This window comes from Hibiscus syriacus, unplaced genomic scaffold, assembly GCF_006381635.1.
Source record: "Hibiscus syriacus cultivar Baekdansim isolate YM2019G1 unplaced genomic scaffold, ASM638163v2 tig00110556_pilon, whole genome shotgun sequence".
Lineage (NCBI taxonomy): Eukaryota > Viridiplantae > Streptophyta > Magnoliopsida > Malvales > Malvaceae > Hibiscus > Hibiscus syriacus.
In genome coordinates this window covers 2,435,759-2,460,163 of record NW_024062779.1, presented here as the reverse complement: position 1 = coordinate 2,460,163, position 24,405 = coordinate 2,435,759, and the positions used below count along the sequence as shown (strand labels likewise).

General features: G+C 32.6%; 1 protein-coding gene and 1 pseudogene across 1 annotated transcript; one reads left to right on the top strand and one right to left on the bottom strand.

The window, feature by feature from the left end:
• Positions 1 to 429: 429 nt before the first annotated feature.
• LOC120131834 lies at positions 430 to 2,390 on the bottom strand (annotated as a pseudogene).
• A 7,372-nt stretch (positions 2,391 to 9,762) lies between these two features.
• LOC120131893 (cinnamoyl-CoA reductase 1-like) lies at positions 9,763 to 16,662 on the top strand. The gene is made up of 6 exons (XM_039148767.1): positions 9,763 to 9,945; positions 10,033 to 10,187; positions 10,664 to 10,849; positions 11,146 to 11,498; positions 12,779 to 12,971; positions 16,650 to 16,662. Exons 1-5 carry the CDS (start codon positions 9,813 to 9,815, stop codon positions 12,966 to 12,968), a joined length of 1,017 nt encoding a protein of 338 aa, XP_039004698.1. The 5' UTR covers positions 9,763 to 9,812; the 3' UTR covers positions 12,969 to 12,971; positions 16,650 to 16,662.
• Positions 16,663 to 24,405: the final 7,743 nt, after the last annotated feature.

Genomic DNA, 24,405 nt, shown 5'->3' with positions numbered 1-24,405 from the left:
TATCATAAAATATCACTGAACATTTTATAACTTTTAAAAATTTATTAATTAAAATAATCATTTGAATAATTTAACGTACTCTGATCCCTTGATGACCGAAGATATGATTGGTTATGAGTTTAATTGAGAAAACCTAATATTACTATACTTTGTTTGGGCTTGGGTTTCATTTTGTCTAAATCATATTTGACCCCAAATCTCCTGTATTTGGTTAATATTATCTTCAAATTGACTTGTAAATACTTTGTGAAAGCAAACAATATGCAGCACGAGAGATGCGATTTCTCATCTTTATTTCAGTTGTTTCCCCTCAAACTCTTAAAATACACTTTGACTATAATATATGATTGATACATACACAGAGTTATATCCAGAAGCCAATGTGTGAGCATATATAATTATGAAACCGAGTATTGGCCCATCTGCAAATTACCTAGGCCTGAAGCTCCTCACATTTGATGGCTTTTCACCATCTTCCTCAGGCAGCTTGACTGCAGTATACGTCCCTGCACCGCAAAGGGCTCCCAGCATGGGTGCAGTGAAGTACACCCATATAGCTTTGTAGTTATTTGCTGCTATGGCCGGTCCTAGTGTTCTTATTGGATTCATCGAAGCACCTGTAAATGGTCTGTTTCCACACCACAACAAACCAAGGAAGAGTGGTTGCATCAACTACAAAACAGTATACGGTCCACTAAGCTATCATCTTATTTAAATATTTCGTTCAAGAGAAAATGAAATGGGGTCTAAATGATCTTAAAATGCACTAATCTCTTTTATATATTTTAATTTTTTGATCTATGAAGCTGACGGTCTTGAATAACCAAACACGTGATCATTGTCTCCTTCCACTTTCACAACTTATAGATGACTCGGATGCCTTTTTTTTATAGTTCCAAATGGCGGCCTTCATTGATCATTTTGCTTGTTTTACAAGTTCTCTGTTTTATGTCTTTGGCTCTTTGCTTTGCTGTTTATATTTATAAAGTATTAGTATATTGAGCATGACAGTGGCTCCAACCGCGATTCCCGCCAACTCACCCACCTGCACACAATTCATCTCTCACAGTCACACTACAATATTCCCTCAACATCAATTTTAGTGTTCTAAGTCTCTACTTATATTAGCTTATGGACGATCACTTGAGCGAATAGATGATCTGATGTAGTATTTTATCGTTATCATTTAGTTTTATTTTATTTTTTATTTTCATGCATTGGAGATTGAGCTTGCCATTTGCCAACCATCTTCATTGACTCTTGATTCTAGAAAATTTGATTTTATTTCTATATATATATAATTAAATCATATAGGGGTACCCTTGTCTCTTGGAGGGTTCTTGAGAAAGTGTCTTCAAGCCGAACATGACAGAGTTATAAAAGAGAAAAGGAAGCTTATAAAATCAACTAATTATCGATTGAATTGTCTTTTTTTTTAAAGGTTGAAAAACGAAGTAAGTAGATGAAGAAGGGGGCTTACAGCTCTGGTGTCGGTGGCGACAGCAGTGACAACAAACATGAGATTGAAGCTAATAATAAACTCCATAGCGAAAGCTTGACCCAACCCCCCCTGAAGGAACTGTCACTCCCCCTCCCATCATCGGATGAAACACTCCTTTCAGTGCAAATACAGCACACAGGGACGCCATTACTTGTGCTCCAATGTACACCGGTACCTTCCCACAAATACGTTACTCCATTTTAAACACACATACACAAACATGGAAAATGGAAAGGCATAGGTTTTAACCCTGTACATGTTTCCAAGGAAAGTGTTTGAGTGCAGCAAATGCAATGGTGACGGCTGGATTGAGATGTGCTCCCGAGATGTGACCGGTGGAGAGTATAACAATCATGACAGCAAGTCCAGCGGAGGCGGCCAGGCCGATGAGAGTTTCCTAGCGCTGGGTCTTTTGGTTCACAACAGCAGTGGCTGTACCTACAAAGATCAGTATGAAAGTGCCTATGAACTCAGCTCCCACCTGCAGGTGTCAGTTGAATTCTCAAATCATCTGTTTGACACTAAACCACATAAAGATCTCTCGTATGTTATTGGTGTCTACCTTTCTTGCGAGTGAGACCGGAGGAGGCGGCAATGAGCAGGAGACGGGGTAATCTCCCTTCTTCCATGGACCAATCTTCAACACTGAAGCATTTGCAGCTTTTGAGAAGGGATTTTCCAGAAATCCCTCCTCTTTGATCTCCCCTAACCGCCCCAAACAGCGGGGCACCAGGAGCACCTGGTGTTGCAGGGGTTGAAGGAGATGACGGAACATCCTCGTTCTCCATTTTTATCACTTTCATTCAAAACTAACTAGTCAAAGAAAACAAAATTAGAGTAATAATAAATGTACTACTAGAGGAGAGGAGGGTGAAGTTTCTGCACTCCTTTGTCTCAAAAGATTTGGATGTTACTCGTGAGCTTAATGAGTGGTATTTATGGTACAAACAAAGAGTTGACTTGGATAATCCCAAGAGATAAGCGAGGACAGAGAATAGCTAGTGGTTGAAACAAAGGAAATAATGGAGGGGAATTGAGCTGAAATTGTTGGAAAAAAGGGACTTTTAACATGAGACACTAATAATAATAAATTTGTGTCTACTTTTCCACCTTTACCATGTTTTCTAAACTACAATGCCTTCATTTCTATAATGGTATGGGAATTGGGAATGGAGTGGGCAACTATAGTTAACCACTCACTTTGCCTTTAGGACCAGATTTAAGATCCAACACGCAATCCATTGATCGGTCTCAATAGTAGAAGAGAGAATTGTTCTACTTAGAGGTTTTGAGTTCAAACAGTTGTGTCCGTAGGGTGCGTTGTCAATGACTAAAAAAGATTCTAAATAAATATTATATTTTAATCACCCTAGACTATTCTAAAATAAAAATCCAATGTCAATCAATAAATTTAACCTTTCATACTTATAAATTTCATCAATTTAATCCTTTTTGCAATATTATATAATCATGCAAATTTGACAAGTCAAAACAACATTTGAATAATTACATTATTTCATAAAATAATAAAAAAATCATTATTATACCACGGAAATAATATACTAACATTTTTAGGAGAAGAACAATCAATTTAGGAAGAGAATAAAGACAAAATTGATATTCTTTTGGATAAATGATGTTATTATTCATCCAAAAATAACCATCCTGTACAAACCAACTTCAACAATAAAAGAATCAACGCATAACAATTAGCAAACCCAAACCGAAAAAAGAGAAATCTATACCAAACCCCACTCTGCAATAAAATCAAGGGGTCCAACAGAAATTTCCAAACAGCCCCTCAACCTCAATCGAACAACATCCTTAATCAATAAAAGAATACCATCAAAATGCTGAGACCTAGCTCCATGCAACCAGTCATTCCTCTCTTGCAAAATATAATAAAGATAACTACACCAAACTAGTCGAATAACCGTAGCCCGCAAAGACTTACCCCTCCCATGATTCTGCGCTCAACTCACCATATCCATCCAACCACTCGCAGGCATATTAACGAGCCAAATTTGCAAAATCCTCACCCAAATTTGACTAGTAAAAATACATTCAACAAAGAGATGATCCCTGGATACATTCTCATAACCACAAAGACAACAAGTAGGATCAATCCAAAATCTCCAAAATAACATACGGACCTTTGTCGGCAGGCGGTCCATCAACACAAGCCATGATATAAACGAGTGACGGGGAATGGACAAACCCCCTCAAAAAAATTTAAACCAGTGAACCTTATCCCTCTTGTGAATTGATAATTTTTTTTAAAGAAATAGAAAAGGGCAAATTTATTAAATTATTTTGAATTATAATTAAATTGATAGAATGTATAAATATTAGAACTAAAATTGTTAATATACTAGGCCACATTACTATTTCAACTAATATTTATCGATGAATGACATGTTTGTAATATTATTTTAATCGAGTGACTAAATTATAATTTTTAGCACAACAATGACTTGTTTGTTACCATACACATAACTGAATGACTTATAGTGTATTATACCATAATATTATTAAGTTAATAACATAAAATTGATACGGGTAATCTTTAAAAATGGATTAGTAAAACATTCAACACCGTTTGATCATTGGTGGACTACTTTTTCTTTCTTTAATTACATCACCTTCACCGTCAAAACTAATCAAATTATGAAGCTTCGACAGTACTTTCCAGGCCAGTTTCGAAGATTATGTATAGACGATAACCAATTTTAAATCAACAGATCGATTATGAACATGCATGCATTTTTGTTCGATTGTTGTTTATACAAATGGATACCATTAGGGACAGACACGAGAATTTATGTTAGGGATAACAAACTTAAATTTATAAAATTTTAGGGGACGAAAACAGATTTTCAATAGAAAATACATAAAAAAATCTAAAATATAATATAATTTTAAAATTTTAGAGACCACCCACCCCTCGATCCATCAATGGATGCCGTAGCAGCTTTGAGAAATGTAAAGGCTGTTTTTTGTTCCTTCTTTTCAGAAAATAAGAAGAATAAAATTCAGATATTCGAAAGATGATTCTAAACATAACCATGAATGCATGATCATATGGTATTGGAATATGTTCTTCCCCGTAAAAGATAAGCATCAGGCTCAGAGCTGATGAGCCAAAATGCATATATCTCTGGGTGCTTCCATATATATTTATTTATAAGCTTGAAAAGAAAATGTTTGGAAATGCAATGGAAAAGGAAGAATCATTTTTATTCTCTTTCACTTGTTATGGACGGTTCATTCATCTGAAACAAAGGCATCCAAATAGAAGTTGTGGATGAGGGGAGGGGACGCCAAAAAACAACCACCCTGACGATCTGAACAACCCAATTAATTGGCGTTTTAATATTATAATAGAGAAAGCAGGACATCAAATCTTAGGTGCAACCATAAGAAAAGACCCTAAAATCAGAGAGTTTTAAGGAAGAATATTAACAGGTGGCATAAATTCTCTCTTCTTGTGTATGTAAATGGCCTTTAATTTCAGCTTTGTTCTCTGGTTCCCTTTGGTGTCCTAAGAGGTTTTGCATCTTTATTTTTTAAACTCGTTTGCACATAAGATAGAATTAAAAAATAAGCACTTTAGCATCTTTTTTCATTTATTTATAAAGCTAATGTATATAGTAAGCAAAAGCGCATTGTGGCAACTTAATTGGCGAAGATGATTGCTGGAGATTCTACGATGAAAATGAGGGAAACAGAAGGCAAAATGTTCAAAAAGTTGCCTAGAAATAAATCTCTATTTAGAAAGGCTCATGGTGATGGCCGCTGGATTCAATATCAAATTGATCGTGTAATAAAAAGGGTTTCTCAGCTTGTCATTTGCATATATTGACATTTAGCAATTTAAAGTTTGAATTTTTATTTCAATAATAGTTTAAAATTATACTTTGTATAAATAAAATAAATAACTACACACTACTAATTTCGTACAAATTAAAGCCTAAAGGATAATTATATATATATATGATGAGGTGTATTTTTCTTATTTTAAAAAAGTAAATATTTATTTTTGTAATATTTTATAATATAATATAAAAAGTTTTTATTAAACTTGTGGAAGGTTGTGATGGGTATTTAATTTAGTGGGCAATGTTCATCATGTTGTCGCACGGCACGCACTCGAAGTATGGTAATGCATGGGCATCAACACGCGAAGGTCAACTTCATGGTGATCCTTCGATGACAATTTTACCCTTTTATTTAATTAAAAAAATCGACTATATAAATGATTAAAGGTGCTTTGTTTTCTACGTTGATTGTGTAAAATATGAACATACAATAAATGACAAAACGTTTCTAATCATTAAATATGAATATCATATTTGTATTAACCCTTTTGTATTACTCATGTTAATGTATTTAAACATGTTCTATTTATTAAAATATCCTGGCGTTTATGAAGTGTGTGTTTGTGTTGTGCCAAAATTTGATAAATATGATTTATCTTTATATTTTGTATAAAAATGTATTTAATATTAAAGTAATTTTAAGGGTTATGGAGGAGTTAAAGCATGATAAGTCCACTTAACAACATATAAAGTGTATTTGTGTAATCCTTTTTTTGTTTAATAAAACAAGATCCATCGAAACACGTATTTGCTTTGTAGGTCAAGTGAATGGGTGTAACTGGGAGGCATCACCAAAATCTAAGCATTGCCTCTGTTATGGAATCACTTGAATATTGAAATGTCCACGAAAAAAGCTTGTCCAATTACAGGGACGGAGCTCCCTTATGGATTGCCTCTGTTAAAATTTGTATATTCGATACAATTATGGTTTACGTAAAAATAAATATCTAAAATTAAAAATATAAATATTTATTAAATATTTAATCAAGTATGGGTCGAACTAAATAATGATAAGTCTGTGTTCTCAAATTTTTTGGTCTAATTACAATTTAGGTCATTGTAAGTTTAAATATTAGACAAATTAGAAGTTGTCTTGTGAATTTGAATTTTCTTTTTATAAATTTAAAGTAAATACAAGGTAATATATGTACAAAGAATTTCAACTATTTGACAATAAACGCTAATACCCTACATACATAGTGCTTGAACTCGGGACCACATGGATAACAACAATCCCTTAATCACTAATGCCGCTTGGTTCATGCTGAATTTCAAGTTTAAATACCTAATAAGTATTTATATTTTTCTTAAATAATCTAATATTTCGATCATTGTCAATATTTAATTCTGACTCCGTTCGTTATCGAGATGAATTAATGTTGCTTACAAGTAGAGTTGGGTATTAAAAGAAAACTTGAGAGATATTACCTACTTTTAAGTTGATCGTTATCTGTTTTGGCAAATACCAGCTCCGAGCAAGTCCAAGTTTTTTTTTAATACAACTTTTGATTGCTACTCTTCCAATTGTTATATCCTCAAGTTTGATTCCGTATCGCAGACATGAGATGGTTGAGTAATTTAATTTTCAAACAAGTAGCTCTACATTTGAATTATATTTCAACCAAGGTTAGGTAAGACTTTCCAAGTGAAAACAGTGCAAAATTCTGAACCACACACATTCCTTCGGATGTCAGTCTAATTCGTCGTCGCTGTTGTTTGAAGAGTTTATCATCATTTAAAAATATTTATTGACTTTAGTTATAAAGGAAACAAAAGACTCTAGTTCAAGTAGCTAAATTTATAGGGTGTGCGCATAAAATTTGAGAGCCACATTAATTTTTTTTAGATACGGAGACCTCAAGTATCATTTTCCCGAAAAAAATAATATAACCGCTTCTTATTTTCGGCCCTCGAAAATAATAATCCCTTTTAAGATGTTGGTTCGTCAAATAGAAGCAATAAATTTTGTTTAAAATGTCCCCTTTTGAGTAATTTGCAAGAAAATTTGAAAAATATATACATATTTCATACCATAAAAATAATACCTACTTCCCAAGTAGAAGTTGGGATTTGTGGTGCAAATTGTGTCACTTCAAATGAATCTACAAATAAATATGTAAATAAATTTTCAACTTATTTGAAAAAAAAAACAACAAATTCATTGGTTATATAAGTCGTTGTTTCCTTTGATTATATTATTTATGGTTTTGATATTGTTGTAATTAAAATATTTGAAAATCATCCAAAATATTTAAATTTAATAAAAAGAATAATGAAGGAATATATGAGATAAGAAATATTTGGGATGAATAGGTTGGATTGGGTCAAATTTTTGGTCTATCTAACCTAACCCAAAAATTATAAATCCTTCAATATGACCCTAAAAATATACACCTTCCATCAGATCCGACCTGACTCGAAATAATATAGTTATTAAAATTATTATTTTTATTCAATAAAAATAGAGATTTAACTAAAAGAAAATAATATATAGATGAGTATTATTGCAATTATATTTAAATATACAAGGTAAAATTACAAAAAAAATTGGATTGGATTGGGTATTTTTTCACTCTAAACCCAATTCGAATTGAACATAACCTTAAAAAAACTCGACCCGAACTTTATTTAAAAAAAATCGATCAAATCGAATCAAACCGGATCGTAACTTATCGGGTCCGTTCGAATCCCATGGCCATTCCTTTGGTGCGCCTCTCCATTGATGTATTTATTTCCATTTATGTTGACTGCTACCATTTTTCAAAAAAAAAAATCTTTCATTTTTGTGGGTTTTTTAATCTCTGGCTCTTGGGTCATACTCCCCCCACCCCTCCCCCTTTTTTTTTCTCGACCTTCACGTGTGCAGCTGGCTAACGGAAAACGAAGCCCGTCGCTGATTTTCCCATAACCCAACTCTATATTCCTCGTTCTTACTTTTAATAAATTTTTCCACTTGATAAAAAAACATATTTTTACTAATCAATAATATGCGCACAGAGTTGTTACTTGTTAGCATATTTTTTTTCTCTATTTAGGAATTTTATAAAATATTTTTTGGATTTGTTTAGCAGGAATATTTTTGGATATAAGATTACTGGAATGTAATATTATTATAGGAGTGTTGTATTACTATGTTTGATTTATTTAGCAGGAATATAAAATTACATTGTTCGATTGTAGAAATATAAGTTCATTTAGATGCATATTTGATCAAATTATTTTTGTAATATATATTTTTTAACAAGTAAAAGTTTATTATTAAATTTAAATATTTAAATTAGGAATTTATAAAAAAAATTAATTGTTACACTATTTAAATTTAAAGCAAAAAGTACATTTAACATATAATTAATATAAGTAGTATATCAAACTTATATTTTTAAATAGTTTTTATAAGTATCATATTTATTTATATAAAATATAATATAATATGAAAAATAATATTGTAATCTCTAGTGGAAAATTATATTATTTTTAATGTATAAGATATATTTGTTAATAATTTAAAATTAAATATTATTTTAAATAATTATATTTTTACAATAATAATATTTTTACCTCATAAAATTCTAAAATGATTGATATATTAAATATTAGAAATATAAAATAATTCTAAAGACTTAAATTTATCAATATTTTATTTAATTAAGCTTTTTATATATTATTATTATTATTAAATTTGTAATTTTAATTAAAGCATTAAGAATAAAATTAAGGAAGATCTATATAAAAAAATATTATTTCAAGGGTACTTATATCTAAAGTGTTGGGAATTATTCATTATCTAAGAATTTGGAGCAATGACATTTTAACCAAGAAATTATACTATTGGTAATAAATTATTACTGATAATTATTTTTTCTATGAACCAACATAACAATACAATTTAAAAAAAAATCATTTTCCTTATTAATGATATTTTTATGAACCAAACACCTTAATACAATAATAATAAACTAGTGTTAAATGCCCGAATTGTATTTTGGCTAAATTAATACTATTATGCTATTTAGAAAAATACAATAATAATAATAATAATAATAATAATAATAATAATAATAATAATAATAATAATAATAATAATAATAATAATAATAATAATAATAATAGCTTAGCACAAACAACTTGCACAATAACTCATAGTTAAAAAAGAAAGAACCGATAACAAAAAATTGGCCGACAAGTATATTAAATTAATTATTTTAATTTTAAGTGAAAAACCGGTGAAGATACCTTTACCTCTAGTTTTATAGTATTTTCTAATTTTACCTTTGGTAGGGTAGGTGAGAGGTTAAAAAATATTTTTGGGTTATAAATACCAACCCCATTGCCATTTGGCATCCATCCCAGACAAAACCCAGCAAAGCAAATCATCAAAACCCCGCGACACATTGGCCAAGCTGCGCCAACTAATTCCCAGACAAAAATCAAGCATGCCAATTGACAGCTCTTCTTCTAATGGCACCACCATCTGTGTCACCGGTGCCGGTGGCTTCATCGCTTCTTGGATGGTCAAGCTTCTGCTTGAAAAGGGTTACACCGTCAAAGGCACTGTAAGGAACCCAGGTTGGTTGCTTTCCATCTCTCTTTTTATATTATGTTGCATGGGTTTTAATTTGTAATATATCTTTTTGGACGTTGGCTTTTTTTCAGATGATCCCAAGAATTCTCATTTGAGAGAGCTTGAAGGCGCAAACGAGAGGCTATCCCTTCACAAAGCTGATCTTCTTGATTACCAGTCTCTTAAGGAAGCCATTAATGGTTGTGATGGAGTTTTCCATACTGCTTCACCTGTGACTGATGATCCTGTAAGTTGGTTTTTCTTAATCCTCTTTTTTTTACTATTTATGTTCAAATTCGTGTTTGGTTGCAGAGAAAGTTTGGTGAGAAAAGTATAAAGATGAACCAACTTTACTTCCTTTTATAAAAAATAAAGTTGAAAATGTACATGATTGCTTTCTTAACCAACTATTTTTCGCCAGCTTTATCCGAGAACGCGATGGGCCACCATCAGCTAAAATTACTTAAATTCTTCAACAGAGAATTCCATTTACTTAAATATATTTCTTATTATTTTACTTTATTTTCCTCTGAATTTTTTGTTTATAAATTTCCCGTCAGATTATTTAAAGAGAGTTTTGAAATCCGTAATACAAGCTAATCAATTTTCATGGTTTTTCAGAATAATTTTTTTTCTAGGAAAGAATATTTATTTGATTAGTAGTAACGCCTAAGGATTTTGATGATCGATAGTTGAGATATCTATCTTTTTCGTAATTGAAAGGAACAAATGGTGGAGCCGGCCGTGATTGGTACAAAGAATGTGATAATGGCAGCGGCGGAGGCCAAAGTTCGACGTGTGGTGTTCACGTCTTCAATTGGAGCAGTGCACATGGACCCCAACAGAGGCCCTGATGTAATTGTGGATGAGTCTTGCTGGAGTGATCTCGAGTTCTGCAAAAATACTAAGGCGATTTTTCTTTCCTACCAAACTTATTTTTCAGTTCATTTTGTTTCTAATTTTCCATCCAATAAAACAAAATCAAGGCAAACATTGAAAATTGGGTTTTTTTTTTGGCTTATCTAATTTGGGATTGATTTGGATTACTTTCTTGGGGATTTTTGTTTGATAATTGGCATTCAGAGTAGTTAAATTAAATATTCCGGATGAGTTCAATAAAGGATTTAGGTTCAATGGTGTTGGTTCATCAAAACTAGAAAAGGGAATTTTGGAGATGAATCAATGATTGGTTGATGCAATTGCAGAACTGGTATTGTTACGGGAAGGCAGTGGCGGAACAGGCAGCCTGGGAAACAGCCAAGGAAAAAGGGATGGACCTTGTGGTGATAATCCCAGTTTTGGTGCTGGGTCCATTGCTGCAATCAACTGTGAATGCCAGCACCGTTCACATCCTTAAGTACTTAACCGGCTCCGCAAAGACCTATGTCAATTCGGTTCAAGCCTATGTTGACGTCAGAGATGTTGCCTTAGCACACATTCTTGTCTTTGAGAATCCCTCTGCCTCCGGTCGTTACCTTTGCGCCGAGAGCGTCCTCCACCGTGGAGAGGTGGTGGAGATCCTAGCCAAGTTCTTCCCCGAGTATCCCATCCCTACCAAGTAAGTCTTTTACTGCTAATTACTCACCCAAATTATTCTCTCCTTTTTCATATTTTAAACTCCAATGAATTATATCGAAGATTATGTTCATAAAGCAGTGAAGTTATAGGGCTTACCTTAAGATGTTGTAGTTTAATTAATGTTTTAGTTGTTAATTTCCTGTCAGTTTGTGCCCAATTACATTACTTCATACCTAGAATTATGGATCTTGTCTAGTTACACGTTCTCCAACCTACTCAACTATTCCTAGGTGTTATATTTTGACTGGCCTTCAACAAATTCGAATTGCAGAATTTGAATACTCTATAGGTAGGAGGATTATTATTATTTGATACATTAATTTTTGCAAACGATATTATAATATATCTTATTTATTTATTTAATTATTAACTGTGCTGGTTTAGATAAGTTTTGGAAATTAGATAGCATATATTTTAATCATTGCTTTAATTGGCTAATTGAAAATGTCAAATCTTACCTAACATTTGGAGAACTGAAGAAAAAAACACCAACTTAAGCCTAGCCCGCAATTCAAAGAGAGTTTTATCCGCAACTTGTTGAGTGGTTAACTTGGATAGTGATAGCATGAAAATGACGCCTCTTCTTGAAAGGATTAATCATAGTCCAGGAAAACTGAAAGGGATTCAGATTTTAAATTAAATGGTTGAAGATTATGTTATTCAAACATATGAATGAAAACAGTCGAATACGAATATGTTACATGTGTCTAGTATATACACATATATATTGAGAAAAGCAAAGAGTTGAATCACTAGATATAGGCACGGACTAGGTAAACCGTGTTTCATTATCAAGTGCTAGTGGCTAGGAGTGGTGTGGTATTTAATCGGTACACCAGCTTTGACAGAATGACATAAATCTTACCTAACACTCCTACAAGAATGTGAAGGATGTTTTTTTTAAATAAAAAAAACAAGTAGGTAAAGAGAAATGGTGTATAGAAGGATCTTCACCTACTGCATAATGTCATTGTCAGCACATCACAAGAAAATGGCAGATGAAATGAATATTTTACTCTACCCACAACCCACTCAACATCAATCATGGACATGGGGGTTCCCATTCAAAGGAAATTGATTTATTTTTTCGAGTGAAGCTGTCATCTCTCTCTCTTTGTCTTCTCCTGAAGGTGGAACGCAGGGGTCGTTGCTTTTGGCTCCTTTAATTTTGGTTAAATGAAAAAGAAAAATTTCAATTTTTGTCTCCTTCACCTCACCAATTAATTATTCGATTTATATAATGTTATATTGGGGACGCAGGTGCTCAGATGAGAGTAATCCGAGGAAAAAGCCGTACAAGTTTTCGAACCAGAAACTGAGGGAGTTGGGACTGGAGTTCACCCCGGTGAAGCAGTGCTTATACGAAACGGTGAAGAGCTTGCAAGAGAAAGGACACGTGCCGATACCACCTCAACACCAGGAAGATTCAGTGCTCCGTATCCAATCGTGAAAGGTTTTGATCACACAATGAGTGCTTCTGATTAGTTACTTTCCGCTTCATTAAGGCAAGGGGAGGCATGCAATATGCATTACTGAATGTATGGCCAACTGTTTAAAACTCCTTTGTACCCATTTTTATGCTTTGATGCATCTTATTATATGATTGTTTCTTCTAAATCCTCTCTTTATCAATAACCCAGATTTGATTTGGGGACGTAATGTAAGGTTATAATAATTATAACAATAATATTCCAAAATACTACGCTTTCGAATCTTATCCTGATTTTCTACCACTCCTATGGAAAAGTAGATCGGAATCTGGCTTCCTAATGTAGATAACCTGGTATTGTCTTTTATTCATACTCTCTCAGGAAAAGTAATTTACTTTTTTTTTATCTTACAAATTGCAATTATGACTTCATTGATGGTGATATATAGTAAATTATTTTTCAACAACCATATGGCTGCTGCACCACCCATCGGATAGTTTAACCCACATCATTTGGAACACAACAAACACTTCAAATGGAACTACCATTCCTCACTCTGTGTAACACTCATAATATATATATGTCTCTAAATACGAGTTAAAGATATTACATCAATATTACAAACGTTTATTGATCATAAATGCTTAAAATTTGTTTCATTTTAAAACATTTCATTATCAACTTTAAAACCATTTCATTAATTGTGTATAATCATACAATAACAATATTTGAACGTTCAAAACGAATATAATTTTAAGTTGCAATTAGGCATTTTAGCGTTGTTTCATAAGTTATATAAAATTTCCTAAACACTTGCTTAATTAGGAAAACCAGTTCTCTCATATTTTATATAAACTATTCATTCAGAAGTACAGACATAACTAAACTAACTAAAATAAAATGACCCTAATTTACTATTACAAACCATTGAAAAACAAATCCGATAAAACAACGTACAAATTTAATATACATGCCAGTAATAAGTCAAAGATAAGATGTCTTATTGAAACTGATATTAGGAATGATTTTCTGAAAAGATGCTCAAGTGGCTCCTCACTTTATGTTCCTTTCTCTATCTGTACATATGCATGAAAATCATCACGCGCTTAGAAAAACTTAGTGAGACAATAGCATAACCAAAGTGATATAAAACACAAATTTCATAAAGTATTATAAGATAAAACTATATTTTAAATAAAACATTAAAACTTTCAAACCGAGCTATTCAAACCGTTTTCCTCTTGAAAACCTGAAAATCACCATCTCATGATTTTATCAAAAATCATATAAATTAACATCAAATATCATAAACAATTCATATTTTTTTTATTCAAACATTCTTCAGAACTTTCATTTCATTTTCATATTCTTTTCTTTCATATACTTGTCATAACTTTCATATTTACTTTTATAGCCCAATGTATATGTAAGAGAATACAAGGTACGTGAGTTGAACATAAGGTGTGCACTAGACACATCAGGTGCCAATCATAAACTGATCATAGTATTCACTCCAAGTGCAATCATAACATGAGCATGTTACAGTTGGAGGAGATGAGCGTGGACGAGGAGAAGGAATTGGGGAAATAATTAGGGAAGTAGAGGTTAAGGGTTAGGGATTGAGGCTCGAGAGGAAATTGAAAAAGAGGAAATTAGGGATTGAAACACGAGGAAGGGATTTGATACATTTACCTTCTGAAGAGGACTTAACCGATCCAGATAGAGTTGGTCCGCCCAAGTCTCCAGCCCGAGAGGAGTTGAAGCAGCCCAGGTTGTGTGGCCCAATAACCTGCAAGGAGAAAGAATATAACAATTAATATGTTATGGTTTGTTATACGGACAAGCAGCTGGCATATTTCAAATTACGTTTTTAGCCTTGTAACTAAATAATACTGCTGTAGAGTCATTTGATTTTCTCAAGTTATGAATGAAGAATTTCCATTTTCTCTGAAATCTCTACTTTCAATCTTCTTGAATCCTTTCTATTTCTTTTAAACTATAACAAATTGGTATCGAGAGCCTTGGTTCTGGCAAAATCAGTGGGCATGACAAAGAAGAATCAGAGTATAGAAGCTGATTTATCTGGTTTGCAAAAACAGATGGAGGAACTAACAACACTAGTGAAAAATGGACAAGATGAGTCTAATCCACCTAAATGGTAGGAGACTCAGGAAAACATGATTACTATATTGGAGTCGAGAATGGCTACGAATCAAGGATATGTTGAGGAAATCTTGAAGATTCTGACTGCTAGGAAGGAGGACCAAAATCAGTCTGATGATGACCAGGTACAGACTCCTAGCTCATCCAATATGAGTAGTAAACAACCTGTTAAGGTGACAATGATTAATGATAAGACTCAGTTTACCTATAAACCTGATGAGCCTGGAATTCTTAAGTCTAAACCAGAAGATTTGTCTATTCATCTAGCTAGTTCTAAAAATGACAACCAAATGGGGGGGAGAATAATGCTGTTAGAAATTAGTTACTGGCCTTATAAGTGGATAAAAAAGGTATAGGGGGTCTTCTAATATGTCAGGGAGTATACTGCACAGACCTAAAATTGAGCTACCTTTTTTTTATAGAAGTAATCCAAGAGGTTGGCTACAGAAATGCCTCAAGTACTTTTCACTATGCAGTATTGCTGAAGAGAAAAGAGTGGAAGTAACTACCATATACTTAACAGGCAAAGCATAAATTTGGTTTAATGGCTATATTATGCAAAAACATCATGTAAACTGGCATGAGTTTGAGGCAGATTTATGTTATAGGTTATGTGATAAAGCTTTTGCTGATACAGTGGAAGAGTTTACCAAACTAGTATAAAAAGGGTCTGTAGAGGAGTATCAAGACAGATTTGAGGAATTACAACCTCACATGCTTTTACAGAATCCTACTTTAAGGGAGGAATTTTTTGTCTCTTTGTTCATTAGTGGATTAAGGGATGATATCAAACACAGAGTTAAAGCTCTATACCCTAAGACATTATCTGAGGTATGCAGACAAGCTAAGTTATATGAGTTGTCTGTTGAATTTGAGAGCAAAAGATTGAAACCCCCTTTTAGAAACCAAACTTACTTAAACCCCCTACCTGGTTCTAAGCCTAATTAGTTACCATTACAACAGAAGAATGCAACCAATACACCACAAAAACAGAACTTGATAGACTATAGAAGACATAACAATTTATGCTTTAAGTGTGGTGAAAAGTTTGTTCCAAGCCATTAGTGTAAAACAAAACAGTTGAATATAATGATTGAGGATGAAAATGTTCTACCTTTATAAATTTTATCTAATAATTCAGACCAGCAGAATGTACAGGAGGAAGAGAGCCTAGAAATATCTATGAATGCTATTACAGGATGTATTGGTCATAATACATTGAGGATTCAAGGAATAATTCAGGGGATATCATTAAATATGTTAATTGACAATGTGGGTACCCACAATTTTTTAACCCCTCAATGGGCTGAGGCTGGTATACAGGTAAACACTCCTAATCTTTTGGCTATTACAGTAGCTAATGGACAACAACTCTATAGTTCAACAAGGTATAATGAAGTGGAATGGAAAATACAAGGGCACTCTTTTATTCATGATTTTAGACTACTTCAGTTGGGGGGCAGTGATATGGTATTAGGAGTGGATTGGATGAAATTGTTTAGTCCAATCTTGATGGGCTTCAAAAACATGACAATGAGTTTTGTGCATAAGGGGGAGCAAATTACTATACAGCGTCAACAACAATCAAAATTTTTGCAGCAGATTTCAAGAGCTACTCTATTGAAGATGACAGCTTTTGACTCACCTATTTTAGGATATGTGGTATTATTCAATATGTTTGAAGGTTCTAAGACTATTCCTACAGCTATCCAACCTCTCTTGGAACAATATCATTATGTTTTTGCTGAGCCTACAGGTCTGTCCCCTACAAGGAACCATGACCATGCTATTCCTCTTAAACCTGAAGCTACCCCAATCAATTTAAGACCCTACAGATTTCCCTATAATCAAAAAGCTGAGGTAGAAAAATATATTGCTAATATGTTCTCTTCCTCTGTTATTCAACCAAGGAAAAACCCTTTTGCTTCTCCATGTCTTTTAATAAAAAAGAAGGATGATACTTGGAGGTTTTGTGTAGATTACAGGAAGCTAAACAGTATGACAGTGAAGGATAAATTCCCTATTCCTGTTGTGGAGGATCTACTGGATGAATTACGAGAAGCAATCTTTTTTTTAAAAAATTTGACTTAAGATATGGTTATTGGCAGATCAGAATTAAGCCTGAGGATATGTACAAGACAACATTCAGAACTCATCAGGGCCATTATGAGTTCAAGGTAATGCCCTTTGGGCTTACTAATGCCCCTGCTACATTTCAAGCTTTAATGAATGAATTATTTAGTTCATTTCTAAGAAAATTTGTCTTGGTATTCTTTGATGATATCCTAGTCTATAGTACTTCTATGGTTGATCATATCATTCATTTACAATTGGTTTTAGAAGTCTTGAAGACTAATCAATTATTTGTCAAGATGTCAAAATGCTTCTTTGGACAGACTCAATAGAGTACTTAGGTCATATTATTTTAGCTTTTGGGGTTTCTACAGATCCTACTAAAGTGGCAGCTATGAAGAATTGACATGTGCCAAAATCTTTGAAATCTTTAAGAGGATTTTTTGGATTGACAGGTTATTACAGAAGGTTTATAAAGAACTATGGTACCATCAGCAAACCTTTGACTCAAATGCTTAAGAAATACAGTTTTAAGTGGACTACTAAGGCTCTAACTGCTTTTGAAAATCTGAAGCATGCTATGTGTACTGCCCCTGTGTTAGCATTACCAGATTTTGGTAAGAGTTTTTACTTAGAAATAGATGTCAGTTCAGGAGGAATTGGGGTTGTATTATCTTAGGATGGTAGACCTATTGCTTACCTTAGTAAGGCTCTTAGTCCTAGACATGCTGCCCTATCTATATATGAGAGAGAGTACCTTGCAATTTTTTTGGATGTATCCAAATGGAGGCATTATTTAAAAAACAGTCATTTTATCATCAAAACTGACCATGAACCTCTCAAATACTTATTAGAGCAGAAATTAACTACTGCCATTCAAAAAAAATGACTGACTAAATTATTGGGGCTGGACTATACTATTCAATATAAGAAGGGTAAGTCTAATGTGGTTGCTGATGCCCTTTCTAGACAGTGGGAAGATCAATGTCAGTTTATGGCTATGGGTACTATCTTAATCATTCCTAGTTGGGTACAGGAAGTGGAAGACATCTATAAAGAAGATAGAATGGAAAATGACAGGATATCTATAGTATCAGTTAATCCTACAGCTTATCCTAGGTGGAAATATTCTAAGGGTATTCTTAGATTTAAAGGTAGGGTCTATATTGGAGCTACTGGAACTCTAAGACTACAAATTCTTCAAACTCTACATGATTCACCTCATGGGGGACATTCTGGAATACATGCCACTTATCAAAGGATTAAGGTTTATTTCTATTGGCCTAAGTTGAAGGCTATGGTGGCAACTTATATCAGATATTATACAGTTTGTCAACAGACTAAAGTGGAACATGTTGCTAAGCCAGGACTCCTACAACCACTGCCTTTTCCTCAACAGGCTTGGGAGATAATTACTATGGATTTCATAGATGGGTTACCTACATCTATTAAGAAAAATTGCACTTGGTGATAGTTGATAAATTTACTAAGTACAACCACTTCTTAGCCTTATCATATCCTTATTCAGCTGCTGATGTAGCCAAATTGTATTTAAATACTGTCTATAAACTTCATGGCCAGCCTAAAATGGCCATTTCTGACAGAGAAAAAACATTCACCAGTCTCTTTTGGAGAGAACTGATGAAGCAACTAGGTACTAAAACCTTATTTAGTATTATTTACCATCCAGAGACTGATGGTCAGACAGAAAGGGTGAATTAGTGCTTGGAACAATATTTAAGGGGCTTATGTTTCTTTCAACCTAAGCAGTGGGCTAAGTGGTTTCCATATGCAGAGTGGTGGTATAATATTACCTACCACACTGCCCTAAAGATCACACCATTTGAGGCATTGTATGGCTACAAGCCTCCTACTATGGTTTGACAAACAGAAACTAATGTACAGTTTGTTAGAGAATTGATGCGTAACAGGGAGGATATTAAACAATTAGTGAAGCTACAGTTAGAAAATGCAAGAACAGAATGAAACAACTCACATACAAGAAAAGGACAGAAAGAGTATTTGCAGTTGGAGATTATGTTTACCTGAAATTGCAACCCTACTGTCAGACTTCACTGGCACAGCTCAAGAATTTAAAATTAGCAGCGAAATACTATGGACCTTATAAAATTATGGAGAGGATTGGAGAGGTCGTGTATAGATTGGACTTACCAGATTCTTCTAGAATACATCCTGTTTTTCACGTAAGCCTCCGGAAGAAACACATCGGTGAATCAACAGTCTCTTCAACATACCCTCCTGCTATGGACGATGAGGGTCAGATTATAATCGAGCCCTACAAGATTATGGGTAGAAGAATCATAAATAGACAGAACAAACCTATAACACAATTGTTGGTGCGTTGGACAAACCTCGATGAAACCAGTGATACATGTGAAGATTATACTTTTCTTCGAGGCCAGTTCCCTGAATTTAATCCTTGGGGACAAGGATCCTTTTCAGCGGCGGTTATTGTTACAGTTGGAGGAGATGAGTGTGGAAGAGGAGATGAGTGTGGACGAGGAGAATGAATTAGGGAAATAATTGTGGAAAGCAGAGGTCAAGGGTTAGGGATTGAGGTTCGAGAGGAAATTAAAAAGAGGAAATTAGGGATTGAAACACGAGGAAGGGATTTGATACATTTACCTTATGAAGAGGAGTTAATCGATCCAGATAGAGTTGGACCGCCCATGTCTCCAGCCCGAGAGGAGTTGAAGCAGCCCAGGTTGTGTGGCCCAATAACCTGCAAGGAGAAAGAAGATAACAATTAATCTGTTATGGTTTGTTATACGCACAGGCAGCTGGCATATTTCAAATTACGTTTTTAGCCTTGTAATTAAATAATACTGCTGTAGAGTCATTTGATTTTCTCAAGTTATGAATGAAGAATTTCCATTTTCTTTGAAATCTCTACTTTCAATCTTCTTGAATCATTTCTATTTCTTTTAAACTATAACAGAGCACCAACAATACGAATCATAATGTGCACGAAGATACCATAACTTAACTTGAATGATTTAATAATCAACATTTAAAAATCAAAATCATTTTTAATTTATCATCGTAAAACATAAACTTAGGCAGTTCATACCCTAAATCACTCATAAAACTTTATATAAACATTATGGAACTAATCCGTGTTTAAAATAGAAACATACTTTAAATAGTACGAGGTTGACTTCTTACAAGTCGTCCTCAATCAGAATAACTAAATAAATAAATTGCACTCACTTTGACACTTTATTTATAAGTCAAAATATAAGCCTCACTAAGCTTAGATTTAATCATTTGCTTTCAATTGCTTTAACTAAATAATTTATTGAAATTCCATACTCTGGCAGTTTGCACTATCTTCAAAGAAATATTATTCTGTATTAATCTACATACTTAAAAATTATTTCTCTTGTACCAATGGAAACTAGACTCGAATACAAATCTAACCATATAAAGCACTCCTTCTAGTTCAACTTGTACAATTTATAGTGGATTTTCAAAGTTGACTTACAAAAATTGTTTTGAGAATAAACTGCTACCCTGTTTTTGGCCTATCTTCGATTAAAAAATCATATCTTATTGTATACTCCTCAAAATCAATATATGTTTCTTTTAAATGAAACTAAACTGACATAAGAATCCAAATCACCTTCTAATAATTTTTTAGAATTTATGGTGATTTTCTAAACTTATTGTTCAGCTCACAAATCTAGACAGATTTCACTAACTTGGATCATTTGCTTATTTACTATTTCTATTAGCTTACCAACTAAACATATATGCATGAATCATAAAATTCCATAACATTTAGGAGTCACTTCCTATCATAGCAACTTCGTCACTGGCTCATCGTAAACCATTGTTTGCATGATAACATAAATACAAATTAAATATGCATTCACATTTGCCTCACTATCGAATCTTCTCTACGATAATCTTATCAATGCCGTAATTTTCCTTCCCTTTCGAATTACTTGAATCGATATATTTATCGTGCTCTGACGAAGCCATAAGATAACATAAAATATTCAAACTATATGTTCGTATTGAACTAACATAATCTAAGCTTAAATATATAATTCGATATAAATAAAATCGACTTAAATCGATATAAAACTAAATCATATTTTCCATCAAAATTTCAAACTTCTCAAAAATGCTCATTTGAATCCATAAATATTTATTTCCTTCATCAGCTCTTCAACTTTTGTCAATTGCACTATCAAACCACTAATTATGAATTCTTTCTAGAATCCACCTTAACTTTTCCATTAAATTCATAATGATCCTTCACTATTATGATCATTGCACATTAATTACTAAAATTTCCAGCACCTTAAATATATACTCAATTCAATACTTTAACCTTCAAAAACTTGCAATTTCATCCTCAATATACGTAGATTTTCGAATTCAACTACTCACTTAAATAATCTTGTAATTTGATCCCAAATCCAATATTTAAACTTAAAAATCATCATGCTGATATAAATTTTCAGCATTGAAATTTCATACTAAAATAATGCCATCGCTTTTGAAAATTCACAATTAAGTCCAATTTTTGAGACTATTCGAATTTCATCACCAAATTTATCCAAATTTGCACTTTGATCCCAAATTACTTATTTAACTTAAAATTCCATCATTTCAAATATTAAAATCCAACATTGAACACTCCAATTATCACATTTTGCAATAATATCCTACAATTCTTAAAAATTATAAATTAGCCCTTTTACTATCTCAAGGTTCCAAATTGATCCAAATTGACCTCCAAATCATATAGAACACTTCTAATATCAATTCTAGACCATAGAAAAATTTTCAACATTTCCCCCCAATTTATTCCCCTATGGCGGAATATAATTAGTATAATAGGACTTGATTTTCATTCAAATTCAAGCATGAATTCAATCTCTTATGATCAAATTCATGCAATTTCAATCATCATAACATCATATTAAATCCAATTTCCATAAGCCCTAACTTGACCAAATTGATTATAAGCATTTATACTTGATTTTAATCATCACAAAGGCTTGGAAATTACTCTACAACACTAATAACATAAAAGCCATCCTTTAATTCTTCAAAATCAAACATGTTCTTCATGAACCCTAATCATGAACATCATCATCCAAACATGTTTTCCATGAACTATTTATACCAAATGATAGAGAATTTCAAGCAACTCTATCTAATAGCTTAATCCAAAAATCAATCGAATAAGCTTAAAAATGAAATCAAAAATTTTTCTTACCTAGCTATGGTGGTTTACGTTTTTGGGATGGAGGATGATGCAAATTTCCGATTTTTATTCAATTAATATCGTATTACACTTGGCTTTATCTAATATAAATGAATTTAAAATTCAATTAATGTGAAATTATCATTTTGCCCTTAATGAAACATGATAATTTCAACTTTCCATTTTAATATTCCAACGTCAAATATGAACAAATAAAAATCCAATTTCCACCTTTTCCCTTTCAATTTTTTAAAATTACAATTTAGTCACTAAAATTCACAATTTTGGATTAACATGGGAAATCGACCTTAATTTCGCTAGTCCATGTTAAATTTCATTGTTATAAGTTATGGAAATAATATTTCAAACCTTAATCTAGCATCCTTCAAATTTTCGTGAATTTTCGGTTCAATCCGATTATCCGATTTCTATACCGAACTTTATCGCTTTATAGTTTTTAACACAAATCTCGTACCGAAAATTTGATTATCACGAAAATTCTTGTTTTACGCCAAACTGTTAATTTACGAGCTAAAATATATAACTTTCAAAATTATATTTTTGGTCCTTGAACTTTTGCAAATTTTATACTTTAGCCACCAAACTTTCAAAACTTATATTTTAGCACTAACCAAAATTTGGGGTATTACACTTTGAACCTTAAGTTATGAAAAGTACCATTTCTAGATCTTCCAAACTAAGCACTATCCTGAAATTTAGCCCAATTTTTATTTTTAAATTATGATATTTAATATATGTAAGGTTAGACTTTTGCACTTGAATCATATGAAAATTTATTTATTCTCATAGCAATTATCTTAAGACAATGACAGATCTAAAAACTTAATAACGTGGATCCAAATTTTTTATTTTATTTTTAAAAAAATAATGAGTATGCAAAAAAATTTTCCTTAACACATTAAACTAAATTTAACTATTTTCCCAAAATTTATTGTTTCCCTTTCTTTGATTTTTACCTTCTTTTGAATAAATCTTTGGAATGATCTTCTCTTTGTCTTGAAATTTTCACCCAAAATTTTGCCTTTATCCTACCCAAACCTTAGCCCCATTACATCCATTTTTAAAGACCTCTTGAATTTTGTATCATATTCATACTTAGTAGTGGAGATTAGATTTAGTTACAAGTCTAAGGTAATGCTTTGATTATTTAGGCTTGAGCGATTCTTTTACCCCAAACACTTGAGCGGAATGAGTGAACCAATGTGAGGTACTAAGTCTTGTTTCTTTAAGATTGATGAATAATTGGAATGTAATACTTTGCTTAAACTTGCTTTTAATTGTGCCTCTTGCTTGATTGCTTTTGAATTTTATCAATTGCTATTATTTTGATTTGCTTGGAAATTTTATGAAATTGAGATGGCGACTTGAGACTTTGTGATTCATTGATTGAGAAATGCTTGAGAATAAGCATTGAATAAGTGAAGAGGAATTTGATGAGTGTTTAATTTCATTATTATTTCATTGTCAATTACTTCTTTATTTGTCGATTTATATGGCTAAGTTGAGCATTTTTTGTTATTTTCTTTGCAGGGCATTAGATTCCAGAAACTATGCTAAAAATGACGAATTCTGCAAAATTTTATTTTTTTGGAATCATGGTTGGACTAGTTGGCATGAATTGGGGCATGACTTCGCTGACGTGGTGACAAGTTAACATCTTCTGGAAGATGCATTCAATATTTTCATGCAAGTAGAAGACTCGGCCGTAAATCCATACGTGAATTTAGGATTTATCTTTATTTTTTAGATTTATTTCAAACAATTAAGGGATTTTTCTTTTGCTATTTATTATGAATTATCTTTTTTAGGATTTTTGGAATTATCTTTGCAATTTATTAGGAGTTATCTTTTAGGGTTTTTTGGGTTTTTTAGGACTATAAATACCCCCTTAGGGTAAGCCTCAAATCATGACTGACATCTCGAATTCTCTTGTTTTTCTTGCTCTTGTTTTATAAAAG

Bases quoted from the DNA above. Each gene is read 5' to 3' on its own strand.
- LOC120131893 (XM_039148767.1), top strand. From the start codon at position 9,813: ATGCCAATTGACAGCTCTTCTTCTAATGGCACCACCATCTGTGTCACC. The intron at 10,188-10,663 runs GTAAGTTGGTTT...CGTAATTGAAAG, and splicing joins CACCTGTGACTGATGATCCT to GAACAAATGGTGGAGCCGGC. The intron at 10,850-11,145 runs GCGATTTTTCTT...ATGCAATTGCAG, and splicing joins AGTTCTGCAAAAATACTAAG to AACTGGTATTGTTACGGGAA.